Source organism: Balaenoptera acutorostrata, chromosome 7 (assembly GCF_949987535.1).
Source record: "Balaenoptera acutorostrata chromosome 7, mBalAcu1.1, whole genome shotgun sequence".
Classification (NCBI taxonomy): Eukaryota; Metazoa; Chordata; class Mammalia; order Artiodactyla; family Balaenopteridae; genus Balaenoptera; species Balaenoptera acutorostrata.
The window spans coordinates 18,608,650-18,629,697 of record NC_080070.1 but is presented as its reverse complement, the minus strand read 5'-3'; the positions used below and the strand labels follow the sequence as shown (position 1 = coordinate 18,629,697).

Sequence of the window (21,048 nt, the reverse complement as noted above, 5' to 3'; positions counted from 1 at the left end):
TTTGCAATGTACATTTACAGCTAATCCAAGTCCCCCCTTTTTTTCTTTCTTGCCACACCACGTGGCTTGCAGATCTTAGTTCCCCAACCAGGGATCAAACCCATGGCCTCAGCAGTAAAAGCACAGTCCTAACCACTGGACCACCCGGGAATTCTCCCAAGTTCACTTTCAAATAACACTATACCACATCATGAGTGGCGTGAGTACTTTATAGTAACAAAGCAATCCTAATTTCTCCGACTTAGCCTTTTTATCATTGCTGTCATTCATTTCACATATACATAAGCATACACAAGGATATAAAAAATTTAAAACCACCATAATACTGGAAGGTGAAGTTTAAGTTGGTCTAATGTGTTGAAAACTGAGCTTGCCATCTCTTCCCAGAGTTTTCTACATTTTCTGCTACCACCACTTTCTAAAAATATAATCATTACTTACTTGTCCTCTCTATTACTTCTTATCTCCCAGAAAGTAATGACACCCCTATTGGTCCTATATTTGCCTCACTTTTATTTGTGGCTAGTATCGTGATGTAGAGTTGGACTGCTAACCATCAGTGGCTTCAAGCCTTGAGATGCGTGTGAACAAATTCAACTCAGTGAAACATGGAAACTCTACCTTAAATTCCAATAGGCTGGCTCAGTGAATTAAACCAATCCATCAATTAGTAAAAGGAGGTTGAAACTTGAAAGAACTTTCCCTTGTTTACAGCACTGGTGAAAAACACTGGACCAGCAGATGGAGCTAAAATACCACAAATAAGACTCTGGGTTTGCACTCACTGTTGGACACTTGAAGGTGATGTGGGAAAAAAATAGTGGAGGCTACAGTCTAGATCTGGGCAAGAGGAACTCCCACTCTGGGCCCTGTGCTTTAGAGCAGGGGTTGGCAAACTTTTTCTGTAAAAAGCCAGATAGTTAACATTTTAGGTTTTGTGGGCCACATATAGTTTCTGTCACATATTCTTTTTATAACTTTAAACAACTTTTTAAAATGTAAAAACCATTCTTAATTGGTGGGCAGTAAAAAAAACAGATTACAGGCTGGATTTGGTCCAAGAGCGATAGTTTACTGACTCCTGCTTTAGAGGACTCACAAACACAAAAATAAATGGTAAATGTATTTAAAAAACATGGTTGTGTCTGTAACTTGGGATCCTGTGCTCAGTGCAGGCACAGCATGACCTAAACATCCCTAAACATCCTCTCTCACTACTAATACCGTGTCCTCAAAATACAAAGTAACTGCTTCAGACCATTGCAGTGTTGAGGCAGACATGTCATTAGAACACAGGTAGAATTCAAGCAGCAGAGTGCTTAGGTAGGAGAAGAGACAAATTAACTTGTCAGATCTTTCCTCTTGGATAGTACGAAGGCAAGAGATTCTTGCATAAAAAATTATAGTTCTCAGTAGGTCTAAGTGGAAGGGAAATCCTGTCCCTGGCATCTAGCAGAGCAGGGTAAGGAAACTGATGAAATAAAATTTATATTTTAAGGCAGGACAAGTAAAAAAATTAAACATAAAGTTCTCTCTGTGTGTTTGTTTGGGCCTCCTCCCTCCCTAATGTGCAGTGTGAACCTGCATGACACATTAACCAGAGCTCCTCAAAGATGAGGGGCTGCTCAACCGGAAAGATCAATTGTTTTTCTTTCTTCTGATGCTAGCAATGTAATTTCTTAAAAGAATAGCATTCTCTCCTTGCTCTGTAGGGGGTCATGGTGACTGGCTGCTCACTTTGTACCTGCTTATCTGGACTATGTATCCTTGGTGAACTTTACATAAAATATCAGTATGTCATTTTGATGTTCGATCCTTTGTCTCAAAAATGTATATGACCGCGGCTTCAACTTCTAACAGGTGGAAGAGTTCCCAGAGCTTCCTGAGAATCTGCTTCCTGGGTTTATAATCCTCAGCTTGGCTCGAATAAAATTCCATTTTTTCCTTCTTAACTTGATAGTTAATTAAATTTTCGTTGACAAAATCCACTTCTTATTCTTTGCTTAGTTTTAATTTGGATTTACGAAAGCCAAGTAAGTATTGGCTCCCTGGGGGACAGCAGAAACGAAACAAAACAAAACCCCCCAAAACCTCAGACCACATGTATTTTGTGATTCATGCTATTGATGATATAATAAAACTAGGCTGCACTGAAGAAGAAATACATCTTGCTTTGGAATAGGTGGTACAACACACAGCATTTGAAGACTGGCCAACGGACCTGGCAAAAATCCAGGGCCCACCAGCTTCACAAGTGAAATCCTTAGGTATATCTTGGTCTGGAACTACATGGAAAAGTTCTTTAAACATTAAAAACCTCTGTTAACTCTGGGTCCACCTTGAGAAAAAAAGGAAGCACAAGGACTTGACAGATCATTGAAGTACGTCCACATCTGGGCGCACTGTTGGACTGTATACCAGAGCATGGCCACATGCAGAAAGGCTGCTTTTGAAAGGGAAGAACAGCAGAAGGTTCTGGCTGAAATTCACAAGTTATGGCTCAGACTGGTCTCAGAGTGGTGTCCTGACCAGCACAGTGCTCCTGAGCCGTCAGAAGCGTCAGTGGTTCCGTCCACGCTGAATGAGGACTGACCCTGGCAGATGCCTGGTGCTTCAGCTCTGCGTGGGGCATTTGGTGCGGAGGCGGCCCAGAGCAGCTACTCAACTACTCTCCCTCTGAAGGACCATTCCTAACTAGTCTGCTACTGGGCACTGTTTGGAATTACAGCACTACTGAATGGCACCAAATAACTCCAAGATCAGAGATCCCAATGGTACCTTGAGCGATGTCAGAAAGACATGCAAATAAGGAAGGGGATCATCAACAGAATGTGCTGATTAAAGGGAAATCGCTATATTCAGGAAAAGAAAAGGCAGTTACACAAGGAGGGGTTCACAGGATCCATGAGTAAGTGACAGTCCCCCTCCCCTGGGTGGACACTACCTCACGGGATAATCTATCTCTAACAACAGAGACTTGGATCCCACTATGTGGGTCTTTGAATTAAAAAAGCACTGCTTGGGGGGACTTCCCTGGTGGCGCAGTGGTTAAGAATCCGCCTGCCAATGCAGGGGACACGGGTTCGAGCCCTGGTCCGGGAAGATTCCACATGCCGCGGAGCAACTGAGCCTGTGCACCACAACTACTGAGCCCACATGCCAAACTACTGAAGCCCATGCACCCAGAGCCTGTGTTCCACAACAAGAGAAGCCACGGCAATGAGAAGTCTGCGCACCACCACGAAGAGTAGCCCCTGTTTGCCGCAACCAGAGGAAGCCTGCCCGTAGCAACGAAGACCCAATGCAGCCATAAATAAATAAATAAATAAATAAATACATACATTTATAAAAAAAAAAAAAAAAAGCACTGCTTGGAGTCTTGCCAAAGGTGCTGCTCACCCACCTGAGGAAGACTGAGACTGAAAGAGTGTAACACTGCAACAGAAGGACCTTGATGGAGGAAAGAAGGCAAGTCTAAGTCCAGCCACAGGACCAAGCTGTGTGTGATGTGACTGACAGTACACACATAAGCCCCCAGAGTCATCCCTTTAGAATTATCTAGGTTCTCGGGCTGTGGCCAATGGACTAGCAGTTTGGTCTGGCAAGTGATCGTAGAGGCTCCACTGAAATTTCACCTTTTACGGGACAGAACTTTATAGTCAAATCTCACATACTGGTGGTTCACGTAGATGCCCCTATGTCTTAAAAAGAGGAGGGAAGTATGATTTTGAATGTAGTCATTAGGGGCCACAAGATGACACCTCGGGCCACAAGCCATGCATATGTGGGCTCACAAACTACATAATCTCCATCTCTATCTGAAGTCACTTGTGTTGCCCAGGATGATCCAGATTGCCAACAGCGATGGGCACAGGTGCCTCTGGTGGGAGGATATGAGGATAAATGGCCCATTACAGAACTGACAGGCTGCCTGTACTGGACAGTCCACAGAGCATGGGAGGTTTTAACACTTTTTTAAACTGGTATGGACAGTGTTTCTGGTTTGAGCTTTGCCTATCCTGCCACTGAAGCCCTGGCTCAGGCTACAATAAAGAGACTAGCAACCCAGATTGCCCACCAGCATGAAGATCAACGTATACATCAAACAGCTCAAGGATCACTTTTCACAGCATGAACAAGACAGGAATGGACCAAGAAATACAGTATCGAGTGATCTTTTCATATTTCATGTCACTTCCCAAAAGCAGTGAAATTATTACAAAATTAGAACGTGTGCTTGAAGCAACAAAATGTGGGTGACAAAGGCACGAAGGGCAGGCTTGCAGGGTAGGATAGTGTAAGATCAAGTTACAAGTGGGTCACTAAACTGAGTCACCAGTGGAGCAGTTTGTAAAGGACAAATTGGGAAATGAGAAGGTAAAGAAACCATATTTTCCCAGGACTAGGGACTTGGTTGTGTTCCCTAAGATAGGAATAATAAGAATCAATTTAATTTGACTTGTTGCAATTCTGATGGTATTTATGGGCCGGATTGGAAAGTCTGGTGTTTTTCAGGATGCATCCTACCCAGTGGAGAGGCTACAGTGACAATATACTTATTAAATCATTTGAAAGTACCTTGGGGAAGGACACACAAGGAGAGTTTAACAGTGTTACTTTTCCTGCCTACCATTTAAAGGCTAGAAGAGAAGGACTCAGCACCTCCTCTTCCAACAGGAGCAAGGAAATGGGTTAAGAAGGGCTCACAGTGGGCAGAAAGAAAGATGGCGGCAGGAAGAACTGGAGTTACCAAATTATGGTATTGAATAATGCTACTTTTGCCCGTTGCATTTAAAATGTTGGAAATAAGAAAATGATTTCTTAGCCATATTTCTAGATAGGTCTTCAATCTGGGATGAGGGATGCTGGCATCAGAGTTGATTCTACCAAACTGAAACACATCTAATAAAACTAGACCCAGAGTATATTGTGCTGTACTGGATGGACAACGAGGAATGAACATTGTGAAAGGAGCCAGTACCTACTGTGATGCTGGCATATTTAGGACATGGCCTGTTGTTTGAACTTTAAGATTAAAATGGGTCATGGACTAATTCATAGGTCATTTACATGATACTCAATGAAATGAAAGTCATGGAAATAATGATAAATAACAAAGTCTATATTGGGATATTGACCTCTAGTCACCAGCTAATGTGGTAAGCATAGGAGCAAAAATGACCCCAGGTGGTCAAATAGACCTACAAGATGAGGACAGACAATTATAGTTAACTCTAAATCATTCAAAAACATCATAAAAGAATGATACACGTTTACCATCATGCACTGACCAGAGCAGCTAAAATGAAAAAGAGAAAATGTTGGTGAGAATTTGGAGTAACTGGAACTCACACACGCTGCTGGTGGGAGTGTAAATTGGAACATACACTTTGCAAATGTATTTGCTAGTGTTTACTAAAGTTGAACATATACATAACATACAGTGATGGTGAATTTTATATGTCAGCTTGACTGGGCTGGGGGATGCCCAGATAGCTGACAAAACATTTTTTCTGGGTGTGTCTAGGAGGGTGTTTCCAGAAGAGGCTAGCATTTGAATTGGTGAACTGAATGAAGCAGATGGCCCTACCCAATGTGGGTGAGTGCCATCCAATCCTCTGAGGGTCCCACATAACCAAAAAGCAGAAGAGCTAATTTGCTCTCTGCTTGAGCTGCGACATCCACCTTCTCCTGCCCCCAAACATCAGCACTCCTGGTTCTCAGGTATTTGGAATCAGTTTAGGACTTACACCGTTGTCCCTCTGCCCCAACCCTTCACCCCCCACTGGAGTGTTTTGTCAATTCTACTCCTTCTCATTGGTCAAATCTGGGTAAGAATAGGGATCTTGTTAGCATGTTTCCTCTGTCTTCCCTCTTTCTTTGTCTTTCACATACAGCGGATGTGACCCTTATTGCAGCCATGAGGCTGTGAGGATGCTGAACATGGACGGGGTGGGGTGCAGGATGGACCCTGGCTGGGCTAAGGCTTCTTAGCTTAACTCCCAAGGATACCTAGGGGACAAACCCTGCTCTAGGTCCATAGCCCTGAGTTCAGGAATGTCCTTGGTCCAGTTCTAGTGAGTTAGTGCTGAAGACATTAAGTGATAGCTGGATTCATGCCTGCACAAACTACCTTGTACTGGAAACCCAGTACCATACGGTGCTTGTGTAACTGCCCCTGCTCCAGAGGAGGTGGTCCTTAGCCTCACTCCAGGCCTACACATTTAAGGTCAAGCTGGGAGGAAGCTGGTTGGGCTTCCTAGAAATCTCAAGTGACCTTCACTCTCTCATACAGTACCCCACCCATGGGCCGTCCTTGACCCCTCACCTAGGAGGTCAGGTGAGGATGTTGGGGTCTGGAAGCTATAAGGTCTACTGTCCCTGAGGGTATGGCTATGTTCTCTGCCAAGAATCCTGTGCGCTGGCTTCCTTATCTATCGTTTAGATAAGCCAACCTGGAGCATGGCCAAACTTCAGAGCCTGCTTCAAGGCCACTAGTTTCTTTCCCTGGATGATAAAACTGAATTAAGCAAGGGCCAAGTATCTTAAGGCCTGGAATCTTGCTCAGCAATGAGTTGAACAATGAATGTTGAACAAATGAATCAACTCAGGAGCCCCTGTTGAGGACCACTCCATTCCTCTCACCCCACCCGCTCACCCCAATACCTCTCGGATCCTCTTCTGCCATTCCTCAGTGAATTCAGGGGAGCTGGTGTTCACCAGGCTGGCATTGAGTGTCCACGTGGGGCACTTCCAGGTGGGAAGGGACAGCATGGCCAGGGAGGGTGCCAGAAAAGCAAATGTTCCTCCCTGGAGAATGGGCAGCCTGGAGGAGGGGAAAGGGGAGAGTTACCAATCAGCTGCTTAAGGGCTGGTCTGTCACTGGCCCCAGTGGAGGCCTTTTAATCCCAAGTCCTACCTTGGTTTCAAGGCAACACATGACCCCTGCAGTTCTCAGTTTACAGGGAACTCCTGCGAGGCTCCAAGTCAGACCCATGAACCCTGCCAGACTTCGGACAGGTAGGAGAAGTGGAGAGGGAAAGACAAGCAGACCTAACCCCAGTCCTGGAGATACAAGCCCAGGAGCAGAGAATCAGGTGCTGGGAAACGATTTGGGGGCAGCACAGAGCTCAGGGAACATGTTTAGTGGGTGCCATTGTCTTCCTCAGTCCCAGAGAATCTTCCACAGACCCCAGGATCAAAGCACAGCTCATACGTGTGGAGTTCCCCCCACTGACAAGAGATGCACAGCCTAGAATCTGGGTGGCCAGATTCCTTTGCCTCTTCAAAAATGAACAGCAATCCCAGACCTCTACCTTCAGGCTCCTTTTGATCACTTGGACTGAACAGGCTTGAGGTCAATTATCAGGGCGTGTTCCCCACCCAAGTCTTTCTCCCTCCTCGTCGGTGTCTCACTCTGGCCTCTGCGAGAACTTCTAGCAGTGCCCATCTGACTTGTCTCCCTTCAAGGTGAATGTAGCCTGATAAGTCAACCTCCAATAACCCTCTCTTACTAGAAGGTCAGAAGCTATCAAGGCTCACCTAGTCTCTTCGCCCTGCATATTAGAATTTGGGGTGGGGGGCGGAACAAAGGGACCTCAGCCTCGTGCTTGCATTTGTCACTATAGCACACCCAGTTTAGGTACTTTTTCTTAACAATACTAGAAGGCTATTTTTGAACTCAGGATTCCATGAAGACAGCTTAAAGGGTTATTTTTGAGAATGACTGAACACATTTTACTTAATGAAAATATAAAGTTTTGCTGCCTAAGTGGCCTTTGTCCTGGCTGAACATAGGAATCAGCAATGCCTGGGCATCAACCTCAGATGAGTTAGTGGGCTTGTCAAGAGGGTGCAGCCAGGCATGGGGAGGGCTTAAAGCTCCAGGTGATTCTAATGTCAACCAGGGCTGAGAGCAAGTAATCTAGATTCATAAGTCTAGACCCATAAGGAAGGCTCCAAAATAGAGGGGACTACATGGCACACGCAGGGCAGGAACATATGGGTGGTGGAATGGGTATGTGTGAATAATGTTTTTAATTAAAAAATTATGGGCGGGAGATAAATCAGGAGTTTGGAATTAACATGTACACAATAATATATATAAAATAGGTAAACAATAAGGACCTACTGTATAGCACTAGCACAGGGAACTATACTCAATATCTTATAATAACCTATAATGGAAAAGAATCTGAAAAAGAATATATATATGTATATATATACACATACATATATATATATATATATATATTTGTATAACCGAATCACTTTGCTGTATACTTGAAACTAACACAACATTGTAAATTAACTATACTTCAATTAAAATGCATAGAAATTATGAAGCTAAGTATCTTGACAGAGAAGGGAAACATGCTATACTTATATCATTGCAAAATCCTTTTGAGCTTTTAAAATGAACATAGAAATCTTTGCATATCATATGTACAGAGTATATAATACAAGACTTGTGTTTTAATTTTTTGCTGTAATTCCATATGCACATTTCATTCATTCAACAAATATTTATTGAGGACCTGCTCTGTGAGAGGCACTGGTTGCCAGGTATTGGGGATAGCATGGTAACTGAGACAAAACACCTTATATTCTAGTTACACATTTCTCTGTTAGCGCTTGTACTAACAAACTAATCATTTACAGTAACTAACTCTCAGGGGTTCTTTAAACACCTTATGACTCCGCTTACAAGCACTCCACCATCACTATGCCACCATTGCCACAGCCATTTCAGTATTACTGGGTTCCATGAGGTCAGGGAAGATTATTTTTCTTTTCCATCTCTCCAGCACTGAGCCTAGTGCTGCAAAAACCTATGAACGTTGGGTTTTCTCATTTTATTTTATTTTATTTTTTTAGTTTAACAGGCATATAACGAAACCCTAACAAATGTTAATTTGCATTTCATTAAGTCATAAAAGATGTGCACTCATTTGTGTGATTTTATATGTTTTCCCTTGTCTATAAACTGTCTACTCATTACATAGAACTTATATACTGTCAAAATATATTTATAACAATTTTTATGATGGTGAGCTTTATTTTTGTTGAAAAAAATGTTTTTTGTTATTATATGCAGGAATTCATCCCTAACTTAGAACTTCTTTAAGGGAGCACTTCAAAATTTTCAAGTAGTTCAGCACTTTTCTAACTCTGTTCACGTTCCTTTCAAGATTATTATATGTAGTTGGGATAATGTGATATATGGACTCTCTACCTTTTTGTTTTGTTTTGTTTTGTTTTGTTCTGTTTTGTTTGGTTTGGTTTGGTCACGCCTCACAGCTTGCAGGATCTTAGTTCCCCGACCAGGGATTGAACCCCGGGCCACGACAGTGAAAGCACTGAGTCCCAACCACTGGACTGCCAGGGAATTCTCTCTATGTTTTTGTAATTGCTAAAAATACCTTTTATGTTCAAGAGCAAGATGTATTTTTTCCATTTATTTACTAGAGAATACTCTTATGTGCTACCTTTAGATTCACACAGTGTATCCATAAATTCTTCCCTCATTATTCTGTACTCAGACCTTCCAATCCCATTTTCCAACCATTCCTCTCCCCCTCCCCACCTCATTTTGTTAGCATTCCCATTTCTTTCTCATAACTTCTCATTGGTACCTTTTTGAGACAGGGAGAGAGATCTACATATATTTCTTGCATTTCTGCTAGTTTTTCTTTTACGCACTTTCCTGGTACATGTTTAAGATGTGTGCATTCAGTATCACTACAAGGCTTTCATTGCTTTATGTATCTTTTACCTTTCATGGTGACCTTAATGTGTATCTCAGTGCTGCTTTAATTTCACAATTAATTTCATCTGCTAGCATGATGGTAATTCCTATTTTAAAATTTTTCCCATGAGTATGATTCACTATTATTATACATACGCCTTCTGACTTAAATGTTTCTCTTGTAAACCATAGATTGTTGATTTTAAAAACTCAACATTTTAGAAATAGAAGAGCCATTTGAAGCGTATCCAGCCTGGCCTTGTCATTTTATAGATAGGGGATTTGGAGCCCAAGGTCTTAGAGTTAACCAGCATGAGTGCTTGGGTTTCCTTACTTATCACCACTGCCCTGTAACACCAGTTAAGAGCATGGTGTAGACCAAAGGCGAGTTTGAATCTGGCTCTACCTTATCAGTTGTGTGACCTAGGCATGTTGCCCAGCTTCTGCAAGCCTCAGTGTCCTCTTTGACAAAATACAGATAATACTACTCTCCCAAGGAGTAGCTGTGAAGATAAAATATATGTAAGTGATTAGCACAATGCCTGGGAAAGAGAAGAGCTCAATAAATAGAGTAATTTTCATTTTTATTCCCTCTGCAATGTGTGGCTACTTCTAGAAAAGGTAGTGTACACCAAAACATTTTCTTAATGTTTCCTCAAATAACAGATGTTATAGTATGGACTTTTTTTTTTAAGCTCTTGTCTGGCATTCCCATTTCTTGCAGGTTGGTTCTCTAAGATTTGTTTCCTAAGACCTTCCCTATCCATCTTCCTCTTCCCTTCACCCTTTACCATCTCATCTGTATACTCAAGTCTGAAGAAGAAAACTCCCCACCATTTTCTTTTAAAACAACAACTTGCATGTAAAATGTCAAAATCTGCAGTCTCAGGAATGTCTCTTAGAAGTTTGATAGGATTGATATTTTAGGTTGTCAAAGCCACAGAAATGTGTCCGTGGGGGTACTATGAACATCTAAGCTTATATAGTATTTTAAAACTACATAGCATTTTCATATCATTATCCCAAGAGTACTTCAGGGTGGGTAGGACAATACTGCATTGTCTCTGTATGAGGAAAATGATGCTGGGGGCAGGTGCCAGTGGCAGGGTTCAGCTGGGAAATGCAGAGCCCTGATCAGAAAGTCTGAGTCACTGGGCCAAATTGCAAAAGTGTGTTTGTTATAAGAACAGCTGATAAGAGGGCATGTGGAAAGAACAAACTTCTTCAAGAGTTTATGCGGGAAATTTTTCTCATCTCTTAGTAGTTCCATTTGGGCCCATAAAACAGAAACAGCTAACCTTTTGGAAGTATTGGGAAGTTAAGCTTCAACCCTTCTCTCTGAGCTCTCATGTACTCTTCATAAGATGATATACATGATTCTTGTTAAAGACGTTAAGGCAGACTTCATTCAAGGGAGGCTACTACAACGGGGTTTTGTAATAAGGGAGAGAGATCAGGCTCAACTCCCAATGTGACAAGGAAAAGTGGGAATTTATAGCCAAGGAGCAGGGTGGGGCTCAGTGGATGGAAAGTTACTAAGAGGAAGCATCAGGGGTAAGAACAGGATTCTTGCTGAAAACAGGCCAAGGTGAACAGACATCACCTGTGGATAGTGAAGAATGAGGAAACCAATCAGAGAGTGAGGGTGGGGATTCTGGCTACAGTGACTGAGCAAGATTCTTGCTAAAATTGGATGATGCAGAGGCCAACATGGAAGCTCAAAAGTCAAGCCTAGTTGAACAGTTGTCTATTGGATTTAGCAATAGGACGATCATAGTTGATCTTGTATGTTAGACACTATAACTGAATAGATCTCTCCCAGTTAAATGATAAATAGACTTGGCACAACTTGGGCCTGTACAAAATTCTGCAGCAGAAGGGGGAAGGTCACATAAGGCTTTGGAGTTCTTAAAACCACATTGGAAACTAGAAGGCAAGGGAACAATTCTTTCAAAATTCTGAAAAAAAAATTATTTCCAGCCTAAAATTCTATACCCAGCCAAGCTATCAGTCAAGTATGAGAACAGAATCAAGACATTTTCACATATGCAGAGTCTTACAGAATTTACCTCCCATGTGTTCTCTCAGGAAACTACTGCGTATTCGTGTTCCACCAAAGAAAGAGGAAGACATGGGAACAAGAGATCTAGACTTGAAAACTGACATGAAGGGAATTCCCAGAATAAGGGTAAAGAGGCATCTCAGGATGACATATCTAATATATACTAGGCACAGACAGCGACTGTTCCAGACTTCAGCAAGTCAGAGAGCCCCAGGAGGTAGTTCATCAAGAAGATGAAATTGATAGGCTACCTGATGTGATGAAATTATTAAGAAGAGATTTAGACAACAGGCAGGAAGTTTATCACTGAGTTAAAAATAAACAGATAGAAACCAAAGAATAGTTAAAAAAAGAAAGATACTAATTTCAGGGAAAACAAAAAGTTGGGCAGGAAAGGAATCACTTTGTGATTCAGCTCTGAATAGCATCCCAGTCATTATAATGTGTACATTCAGTACTGACCTATGCTGGGAGGGTATGAGAATAGGATGATGGAAAATATGCTTGTATGTGGTGGGAGTGAGGGGCTGTGAAAGAAAATGAAATCATAGTCATCCATATTGGCACTTCAGTCAATAGTGCCTAAAACAGAAATGCATTAATTAGAGACGGTGGAAAATACCTAAATAATCAGCTTGGAGGGATGAGAGTGCTTGCTTCTGCCTAGAAGAAAGGGGAGAAGGGGGAGATCTCTGGTTGGTAAGGGAAGGCTGTTTGTCTGCCTTCTTTAAACCCATCACTACCCACTGCCTTGAGTATACATTTGACACCCACCCTCATTGTTCCAGTCCTCCTTTCTGATCTGCCCCAAAGACAAGCACAACTGTCCTTTTTTTTTTTTTTTTTAAATTAATTAATTAATTTATTTTTATTTTTGGCTGTGTTGGGTCTTCGTTTCTGTGCGAGGGCTTTCTCTAGTTGTGGCAAGTGGGGGCCACTCTTCATCGCGGTGCGCGGGCCTCTCACTATCGCGGCCTCTCTTGTTGCGGAGCACAGGCTCCAGACGCGCAGGCTCAGTAGTTGTGGCTCACGGGCTTAGTTGCTCCGTGGCATGTGGGATCTTCCCAGACCAGGGCTCGAACCCGTGTCCCCTGCATCGGCAGGCGGATTCTCAACCACTGCGCCACCAGGGAAGCCCCTTTTTTTTTTTTTTTTTAAGGGCTTTAATGTTGACCACCACAGAGAAACAGATTGGGGAAAACAGAGATAAAAGCAGGTGAAGTGACAAAGAATCTAGGAAGTTGTCTCAAGGCTGTAGCCTTGAGCCTTAGCTCTCAAGCCCTCTTCCAAGATGGTAATGGGCAGCCTACTGGAATTTTGCTCTCACGCAAAGATTCAAAGGGTGTGGCTCACAAAACATATCCTGATACTTTTCTAAAAAAAAATTTTAAATGGTTTTTATTTCTCCCAGTTATAAAGAAACACATGGACTCTGAAGAAAAATTAATGGTAAATAAAAATATAAAGAATAAATCACCCTAATTCTACAACACAGAAATAATCAACATTTTGTTCTCATCATTTTTTAATCTTTAACTAGATAAACTTTATCAGCACACATATAATATATACCTTTCCTATACAATGTATACCACCCAGAAATAACCTTTAACATTTCTTCAAGTCTTTTCTCTGTCTTTAACTAGATAAATGATTATCAGTACACACAAGATGTATATCTCTCATAATTATGAATTATGTTGGTCACTATTACGATAGTGAAAAGCTCAAAACAACTTAAATGTCCTTTAATAGGAAATGGTTAAACTAGAATATATTATGTACTCTAGAATATGGAATACTAAGTGATATTTTTCTAAAAGTGCTATTGTGGAAATGTGTTTATTGAAATGGAATGATATTTATAATGTATTGTGTATGTTTAAAAAGGAGGGAGAGGAGTTTTTTTTTAACCACATTAAAATTTTTTTCAATAATTTAAAAAGGGAGGGAGGGTGCAAAATTGTGTTTATGGTAATACCCTTTTTTTGGTGTGAAAAATAAATTTTACGTACCAGGCACTGAGCTAAGCACTTTACATACATTCTCTAATTTAATTGTCATGGCTTTGGTAAAATTTTAAAAAATTTCCTCTTCACAGAAACACGAGGGACTTCCCTGGTGGCACAGTGGTTAAGAATCCGCCTGCCAGGGGCTTCCCCGGTGGCGCAGTGGTTGAGAATCTGCCTGCCAATGCAGGGGACACGGGTTCGAGCCCTGGTCTGGGAAGATCCCACATGCCGCGGAGCAACTAGGCCCGTGAGCCACAATTACTGAGCCTGCGCATCTGGAGCCTGTGCTCCGCAACAAGAGAGGCTGTGATAGTGAGAGGCCCGCGCACCCCGATGAAGAGTGGCCCCCGTTTGCCGCAACTAGAGAAAGCCCTCACACAGAAACGAAGACCCAACACAGCCATAAATAAATAAATAAATAAATAAAATAAAATAAAATAAAAAAAAAGAATCTGCCTGCCAATGCAGGGGACACAGGTTTGATCCCTGGTAGGGGAAGATCCCACATGCCGCAGAGCAACTAAGCCCATGCGCCACAACTACTGAAGCCCGCGTGCCCTAGAGCCCGCGTGCTGCAACTACTGAAGCCTATGCCCCTAGAGCCCGTGCTCCACAACAAGAGAAGCCACCGCAATGAGAAGCCTGTGCACCACAACGAAGAGTAGCCCTTGCTCACCGCAACTACAGAAAGCCTGTGCATAGCAAAAAAACCCAACACAGCCAAAAATAAATAAATAAAATTTTTTAAAAAAATGAAGAGCAGGGCTTCCCTGGTGGCGCAGTGGTTGAGAGTCTGCCTGCCGATGCAGGGAACACGGGTTCGAGCCCTGGTCTGGGAGGATCCCACATGCCGCAGGGCAACTGGGCCCGTGGGCCACAATTGCTGAGCCTGTGCGTCTGGAGCCTGTGCTCCACAACAAGAGAGGCCACGATAATGAGAGGCCCGCACACCGCGATGAAGAGTGGCCCCCACTTGCCGCAACTAGAGAAAGCTCTCGCACAGAAACGAAGACCCAACACAGCCATAAATAAATAAATAAAAATTAAAAAAAAAAAAAAAAAATGAAGAGCAGAGAAAATATTTGAAAAAAACCAAAAAAAAAAACCACATGAGGACTCCAAGATAACATTAATGCAAAAATTGTCAGGGGTAGAAAGGAGAGGGAGAATTAAGTCTCCCCTAGGTAAGGCAATACAGCCTGGGCACCCAGGAACTTGGAGAGGATGAGCCCCCAGAAGGGGTTCGGGGTTGGGACATGTGGAGCATGAGGGGCTTCTGGGGAAGAGGTCAACAGTTGGGGACAGAGACATCTGGAGCTTGAGCTGCTGGAATCCAACCTCACCTGTGTCATCATTTTGATGTTCCCTTTTGGAGTCAATCCAATGATTAGGCAAAGGGTGATGTCACAGGGATTTTCTTTGAAATAGTTCAGAATGGGGAGCAGAGCCTCAGGAATATCGAATGGGATTGATGAATTCTTGAACTTAAAAGGGTCGCTCTGTTGTGAGAAACCCTGGGTACCTTCAGAGCCCCAACTCCTTCACTATTGGACAAAGATCACTTAGTATTCATCTTTTTACTGAGCTTCCTACCCCAAGCAGGTAAGAACCTGCTACCCTGTAGGAAAGCATGTCCCGCACCTTCCGTGTAGTTAACTACCCAACCTAAATCCAGAGGAAGCAGCAGCACCAGGCCCCTCTTTGGGACACATCATCCCCTCTCCCTCCTCTGATGTGACTGATTACCAGGTCACTCCTCTACTGCCAACAGCCACCACTGTTTCTGTTCCAGCCAGAACTCTGATGGCACATCTGGTGGCCTAGTTTTCAATGGGGCAGGGGCAAGATGGCTGCAGACCTCTGGCGATGGGCATGGACTTTCTGCAGAACCAGTAACAGATGCAGAGCCAGGACAGATCAGGGCTCAGCCGCAGGGAGGTCCACGGAAGAAAAGGACAAATGCCAGGCAGGCTGATTCGGGCAAGACTATACAGAAGCCAGATTTGAATGCACTTTGGGCAGAAGTACTTGCTCCACACATGAGACTTTCCCAGGAAAATGAAAAGGGAGATATACCACTTGAAACCACTCCAGAAAAAGAAATTCCCAGGTAAAAGTCATGAATAATTCCAGAGATGGAGTTAAGACCCAGAATTACACATAGTCAATAATAATTTCCTCTAGTGACTGCATTTAAACTTAATGCTTTCTTTTGAAACGGATAATGAAGTACGCCCTTACATAAATTTTGGAACTGAGCGCTTAAGTGAGGAAGGCCCTTGGGGGACACACCCAAGACCCCTAAATTCACACCAGGGAGGCAGCCGCCCCTCTGCCAAGGATTGCAGCTGCCCACCCCACAATGGACACTATGCTCTTTAGCTCTTATTAGGGAAGCTGTTATTGCCTCTCATCATTCCCTTTGACTATTTAAGATGGTTTTAATCATTAAGATCTGAAATCTCATTGCTGCACCAGCATTTTTGTTTGCAGTCTAGAAAAGTACATAATTAAATACTGGTTATCAGATAACCAATAATCAAATCTACTTGGCCTTTGATTCACAGGCTATCAGCTAGTTTTATAATCTCTAATGTCGTAGGTAGTTACTGTATTCATTAGCCTCTGAGCAGGAAGTCCATTTCCATGAGTGGAACCAAACTCAAGTGTATTCCTGTCCCCACCTTAGTTTAAGGACATTAGCATGGTTCTATTTCCTAATTTTATTTCCCTCTTTCTTTGTATGTTTAATTAGGCTATAGATTCTTTGAACTCTAGCTCCTGATTTGTTGTGTCTCTCACAGGGTTTACCAGAAGGCTAGGCCCACAGGCACTCTCAGTACTGAGATTCCAGTAGGAATATGGTACTATATCATCTTTTCTGTCAGCATCATAGGTGTCCACAATATTAGAGATGGAAGGGACTTACAGATATAACATACTTCAACTCCCTCATGTTACAGATGAGAACACTGAGACTTAGAGAGGGTGAATGGCTTGTGCAGGTTCCCACAGCACAGAAGCCAGGACTAGAATTCAGGCCCCCAGTTTCCAAGATCAGTGTTTTTCCATAATTATAGTGAACACCATCTCAGTTTAAGAGGAGGTGCTTCCCCATCTAGAAGAGCCTTGTGTTTGTAACTCTCCATGGCGCAGCCCGTGGGGGGGGGGGGGGCGGGCTCCTGGGTATCCAGGCAGGTGGCTGCAAGGCCTCTCTGATGCTACCGCAGCATCTGACACTCCAGGGACTGATCCTGGAAAAGTGGGAGGGGTCCCAGATTTTAGGGGCCTAAGAGACCAGACCAAACCCTACACCTCTTTGAGCCCTTGGTGGAGGATTTAGAAGAAATCTTGGCTCTCAGAGATGGTGACAGAAGGAGGAAGAGAAATAACCTGACAAAGATGCAGGCACTAATCCCCTCTCCTCAACAGAAAATGGGAGAACTTAAGCGTTGGCATATCTCCTGGAAATGACTTGCAAAAGAAGCACTTTGGAAAGTGCCTTTGATTTGGTTTAGGCAAGAAGACCACACAAGGAATGAATATCCTCTGGATGCTGTCTACAGACAGCCTATCCTGGAAATAATTGGCTACCTTGTATCAGCCTTCGCCTGTGTGGTTTGATTCAGAAAATTGATAAAGAATAAATAAATGATAAAGAATAAATCCTAAGAGTTTTCATCACAAGAAAAATTTTTTTTCCTGTTTCTTTAATTTTGTATCTATATGAGATGATGGATTTTCACTTAATTTATTGTGCTAATCATTTCTTGATTTATGTAAGTCAGATCATTATGCTGTACACTTATACAGTGCTGTCAATTACATCTCAATGAAACTGGAAGAAAAAAAAAAATAAATGGACATTAATTTTTCCTGTCAAGTCATTTTCTCTTAAGACAGGTCAGGCAGAAGCACATCGTAGGGAATGTTTTTCATTTTCCTCTGCAACTCCAGGGCTGAGCACAGACCTGGCACAGATTAGGTCAAAGCAGATTTACCAGTGAAGGGCCCCTTCTTGCACTGCTCCTTCTGAAGTCCAGGGAGGAGGCCCCGCAATGTGTTCACTAGCCATATGCCTTGTAATTTGCAAAAGTAAAAGGTTTCAGGCATAATTGTCTGTAGCTCTTTGTGTTACTTTAATCAAGAATCCTGGCTAATGTAGACAGTAAGTGTTGGAGCTAGGACTTGAACCCAGGCTCTTAGTTCTGGTCCTGTGCTCCCTCTATCATGCCACTCATGTAACTCATCTCAGGCTACAAGCCAAGCAAACCTTGCTGCTACCCTGGCAGGTAAAAGTCAGAATCCAAGGCTTGCCTGGTGGTGCAGTGGTTAAGAATCCACCTGCCAATGCAGGGGACACGGTTTGAGCCCTGGTCTGGGAAGATCTCCCATGCCGCAGAGCAACTAAGCCCATGTGCCACAACCACTGAGCCTGCGCTCTAGAGCCCACGACTGAGCCCATGAGCGTACAGCCCATTCTCCACAACAAGAGAAGCCACCACAATGAGAGGCTTGTGCACAGCAACAAAGAGTAGCCCCCACTCACCACAACTAGAGAAAGCCCACAAGCAGCAGTGAAGACCCAACGCAGCCAAACATAAATAAATTAAAAAAAAAAAAAAGTCAAAATCCATGGGGAGGAGTTTTACCTACCTGACTCCTAAAAATACTTGCAGGAGAGTGCAAATGCCAGAGACAAAGAAAATGGTGCTGATGAGGTAGCTCTGGGTCAGGGGGTCATGCTGCAAACACAGGTCCTTGGCCAGGATGAGTGGAACTGCCACGAGTCCCCCCAGGGCCGTGAGGAAGTGCTGTGGGCAGAGCAGAGAGAGAAGATGGGCTTGGAGATGCTGTAGCTGCCTACTCCATCTTCATTCCTATTCCTACTGCCAGAGGCAAGAGCTCCACCTCTGGTCTCAGAGGAGCCTGGCCTTGAGTGACAGGCAGCGAGATGCAGGCAAACAGCGGGAACTAGGAAGGCCTGGCAGCAAGAAGCAGGGACCTAGCCAGAAGGTCTGGAGTTCAAGGGCAGGACCCTACTGCCAAGAACTGATGTTCTAGGTAAGAAATCAAGGCAGGGACACAGCACAGGAGGCTATAACATGAACCAAGGAGGGGGCCTTAAGAACAAGAACAAGGCAAGAGGCTCATTATTAAAATAAGGCACAAGGTGAGGGCAAGACCATTGACCAGGAAGGCCTGAGCACATTCTCCAAGATAGATCATATGTTAGGCCACAAAACAGCCTTAGCAAATTTAAGAAGATTGAAACCATACCAAGAATCTTTTCTGTCTGCAATGGTATGAAACTAGAAATCAATAACAGGAGGAAAACTGGACACAAGTTTGTGGAACTTAAGCATCACACTTCTGAACAACCAATGGGTCAAAGAAGAAATCAAAAGGGAAATCAAAAAATATCTTAAGACAACTGAAAATGGAAACAAAACATACCAAAACTAATGGGATGCAGCAAAAGCAGTTCTAAGGGGAAAGTTTATAGCAATAAATGCCTACATTAAGAAAAAAGAAAGATCTCAAATAAACAACCTAACTTTATTCCTCAAGGAAGTAGAAAAGGAAGAACAACGTCCAAAGTTAGAAGAAAGGAAAAAACAATGATCAAAGCAGAAATAAATGAAATGAAAAACAATAGAAAAACTTCAGCAAAACTAGAGCTGGTTTTTTAAGATAAACAAACACTTAGCTAAACTCAGAAAAAAGGAGAGAAGACACAAATAAAATTAGAAATGATACAAAAGAAATACAAAGTACCATAAAACACTAGTACGGACAGTTACACACCAACAAATTGGATAACCTAGAAGAAATGGATAAATTACTAGAAACACACAACTTACCAAGACTGAATCATGAAGAAATAGAAAATCTGTACAGACCAATAAGTAGTGAGGAGACTGAAACAGTAATCAAAACTTTCCAATGAAGAAAAGCCCAGGACCAGATGGTTTCACCAGTGAATTCTATCAAACATCTAAAGAAGAATTAGCACCAAGCCTTCCCAAACTATTCCAAAAAACTGAAGAGGAGGAAACACTCCCAAACTCATTTTACAAGGCCAGCATAAACCCTGATACCAAAGCCAGATAAGGACACTACAAGAAAAGAAAACTACGGGCCAATATCCTTCATGGATATAGATGTAAAAATTCTCAACAAAACACTAGCAAACTGAATTCAACAGTACATTAAAAGGGTCATACACCATGATCAAGTGGGATTTTATCCCTGGATGCAAGAATGGTCAATATACACAAATTAAAAAATATGATACACCACATTAATTAAATGAAAGACAAAAACCATATGATCATCTCAATAGATGCAGAAAAAGCATTTGACAAAATTCAACATCCTTTCATGATAAAAATATCTACATTATCCATTTTATTGGCTCATAATAATATTTTAAAAAATAGTATGACATCTGCTCTTCTTATTTTGTAGAAAAGCACAAAGAAGTTAACAAAAAAGTGTATCCCATCCCTGGTACCCCACATTGAACTGTTTGTAAAATTAAAAGAAACACATCTATGAGATTAGAAAATTCAAGCTACAAAAAAAAAAATCACATTATACACAGTTATTTACTTGGCTTTTTTCACTTAATATATATTGGTGGTCATTTTTTAACTGCAAGGTAGATACATCTTTCTCTTTCTAACAGCTACATAAAAAATTACTTGTTAGGATGTGCCACGGTTCTCTAAGATGGATATTTTGGGGGTGTTTCTAGGGTTTTGTTTGTTTGTTTGTTGTGATTTTACTATTACCAAAAGAAGAACATCTTTGTACTTACCTTAATGAGTCTTGCCACCATGTCTATAGACAAATCCCTTTTTTTCTTTTTTTTTAATTTGGCCGCGCCGCACGGCTTGCAGGATCTTAGTTCCCTGACCAGGGATTGAACCCCGCCCTCAGCAGTGAAAGCACAGAGTCCTAATCACTGGACCACTGGGGTATTCCCTACAGAGAAATTCTTATGCGTTAAACATATATATGTTTAACAAGTTCATAGAAAAGTTGCACCAAATAACATTCCAACAAAAGTGTTTGAGAGTGCTTGTTTCCCAATATTCCCCAAGCACTGGTTATCAAACATCGTAGTTGTTGCCAAACAAATTATAATTGGTAACTTGAAAAAAAACCCAACACCACAATGGCCCAGTTGGTGTCCTTGACGTGACCTATTAGCTCAGCAT

General features: G+C 42.3%; 1 protein-coding gene across 1 annotated transcript in view; it reads right to left on the bottom strand.

The window, feature by feature from the left end:
* LOC103004874 (solute carrier family 23 member 2-like) overlaps positions 1–20,666 on the bottom strand; it is a 35,882-nt gene extending 15,216 nt beyond the window's left edge. Inside the window, exons 1-4 of the mRNA XM_057550441.1 lie at positions 20,646–20,666; positions 18,479–18,636; positions 6,659–6,826; positions 6,456–6,520 (exon numbers count right to left, since the gene is read on the bottom strand). Of these exons, the coding sequence (XP_057406424.1) occupies positions 6,456–6,520; positions 6,659–6,826; positions 18,479–18,636; positions 20,646–20,666 (412 nt within the window). The remainder of the gene's footprint in view (positions 1–6,455; positions 6,521–6,658; positions 6,827–18,478; positions 18,637–20,645) is intronic.
* Positions 20,667–21,048: the final 382 nt, after the last annotated feature.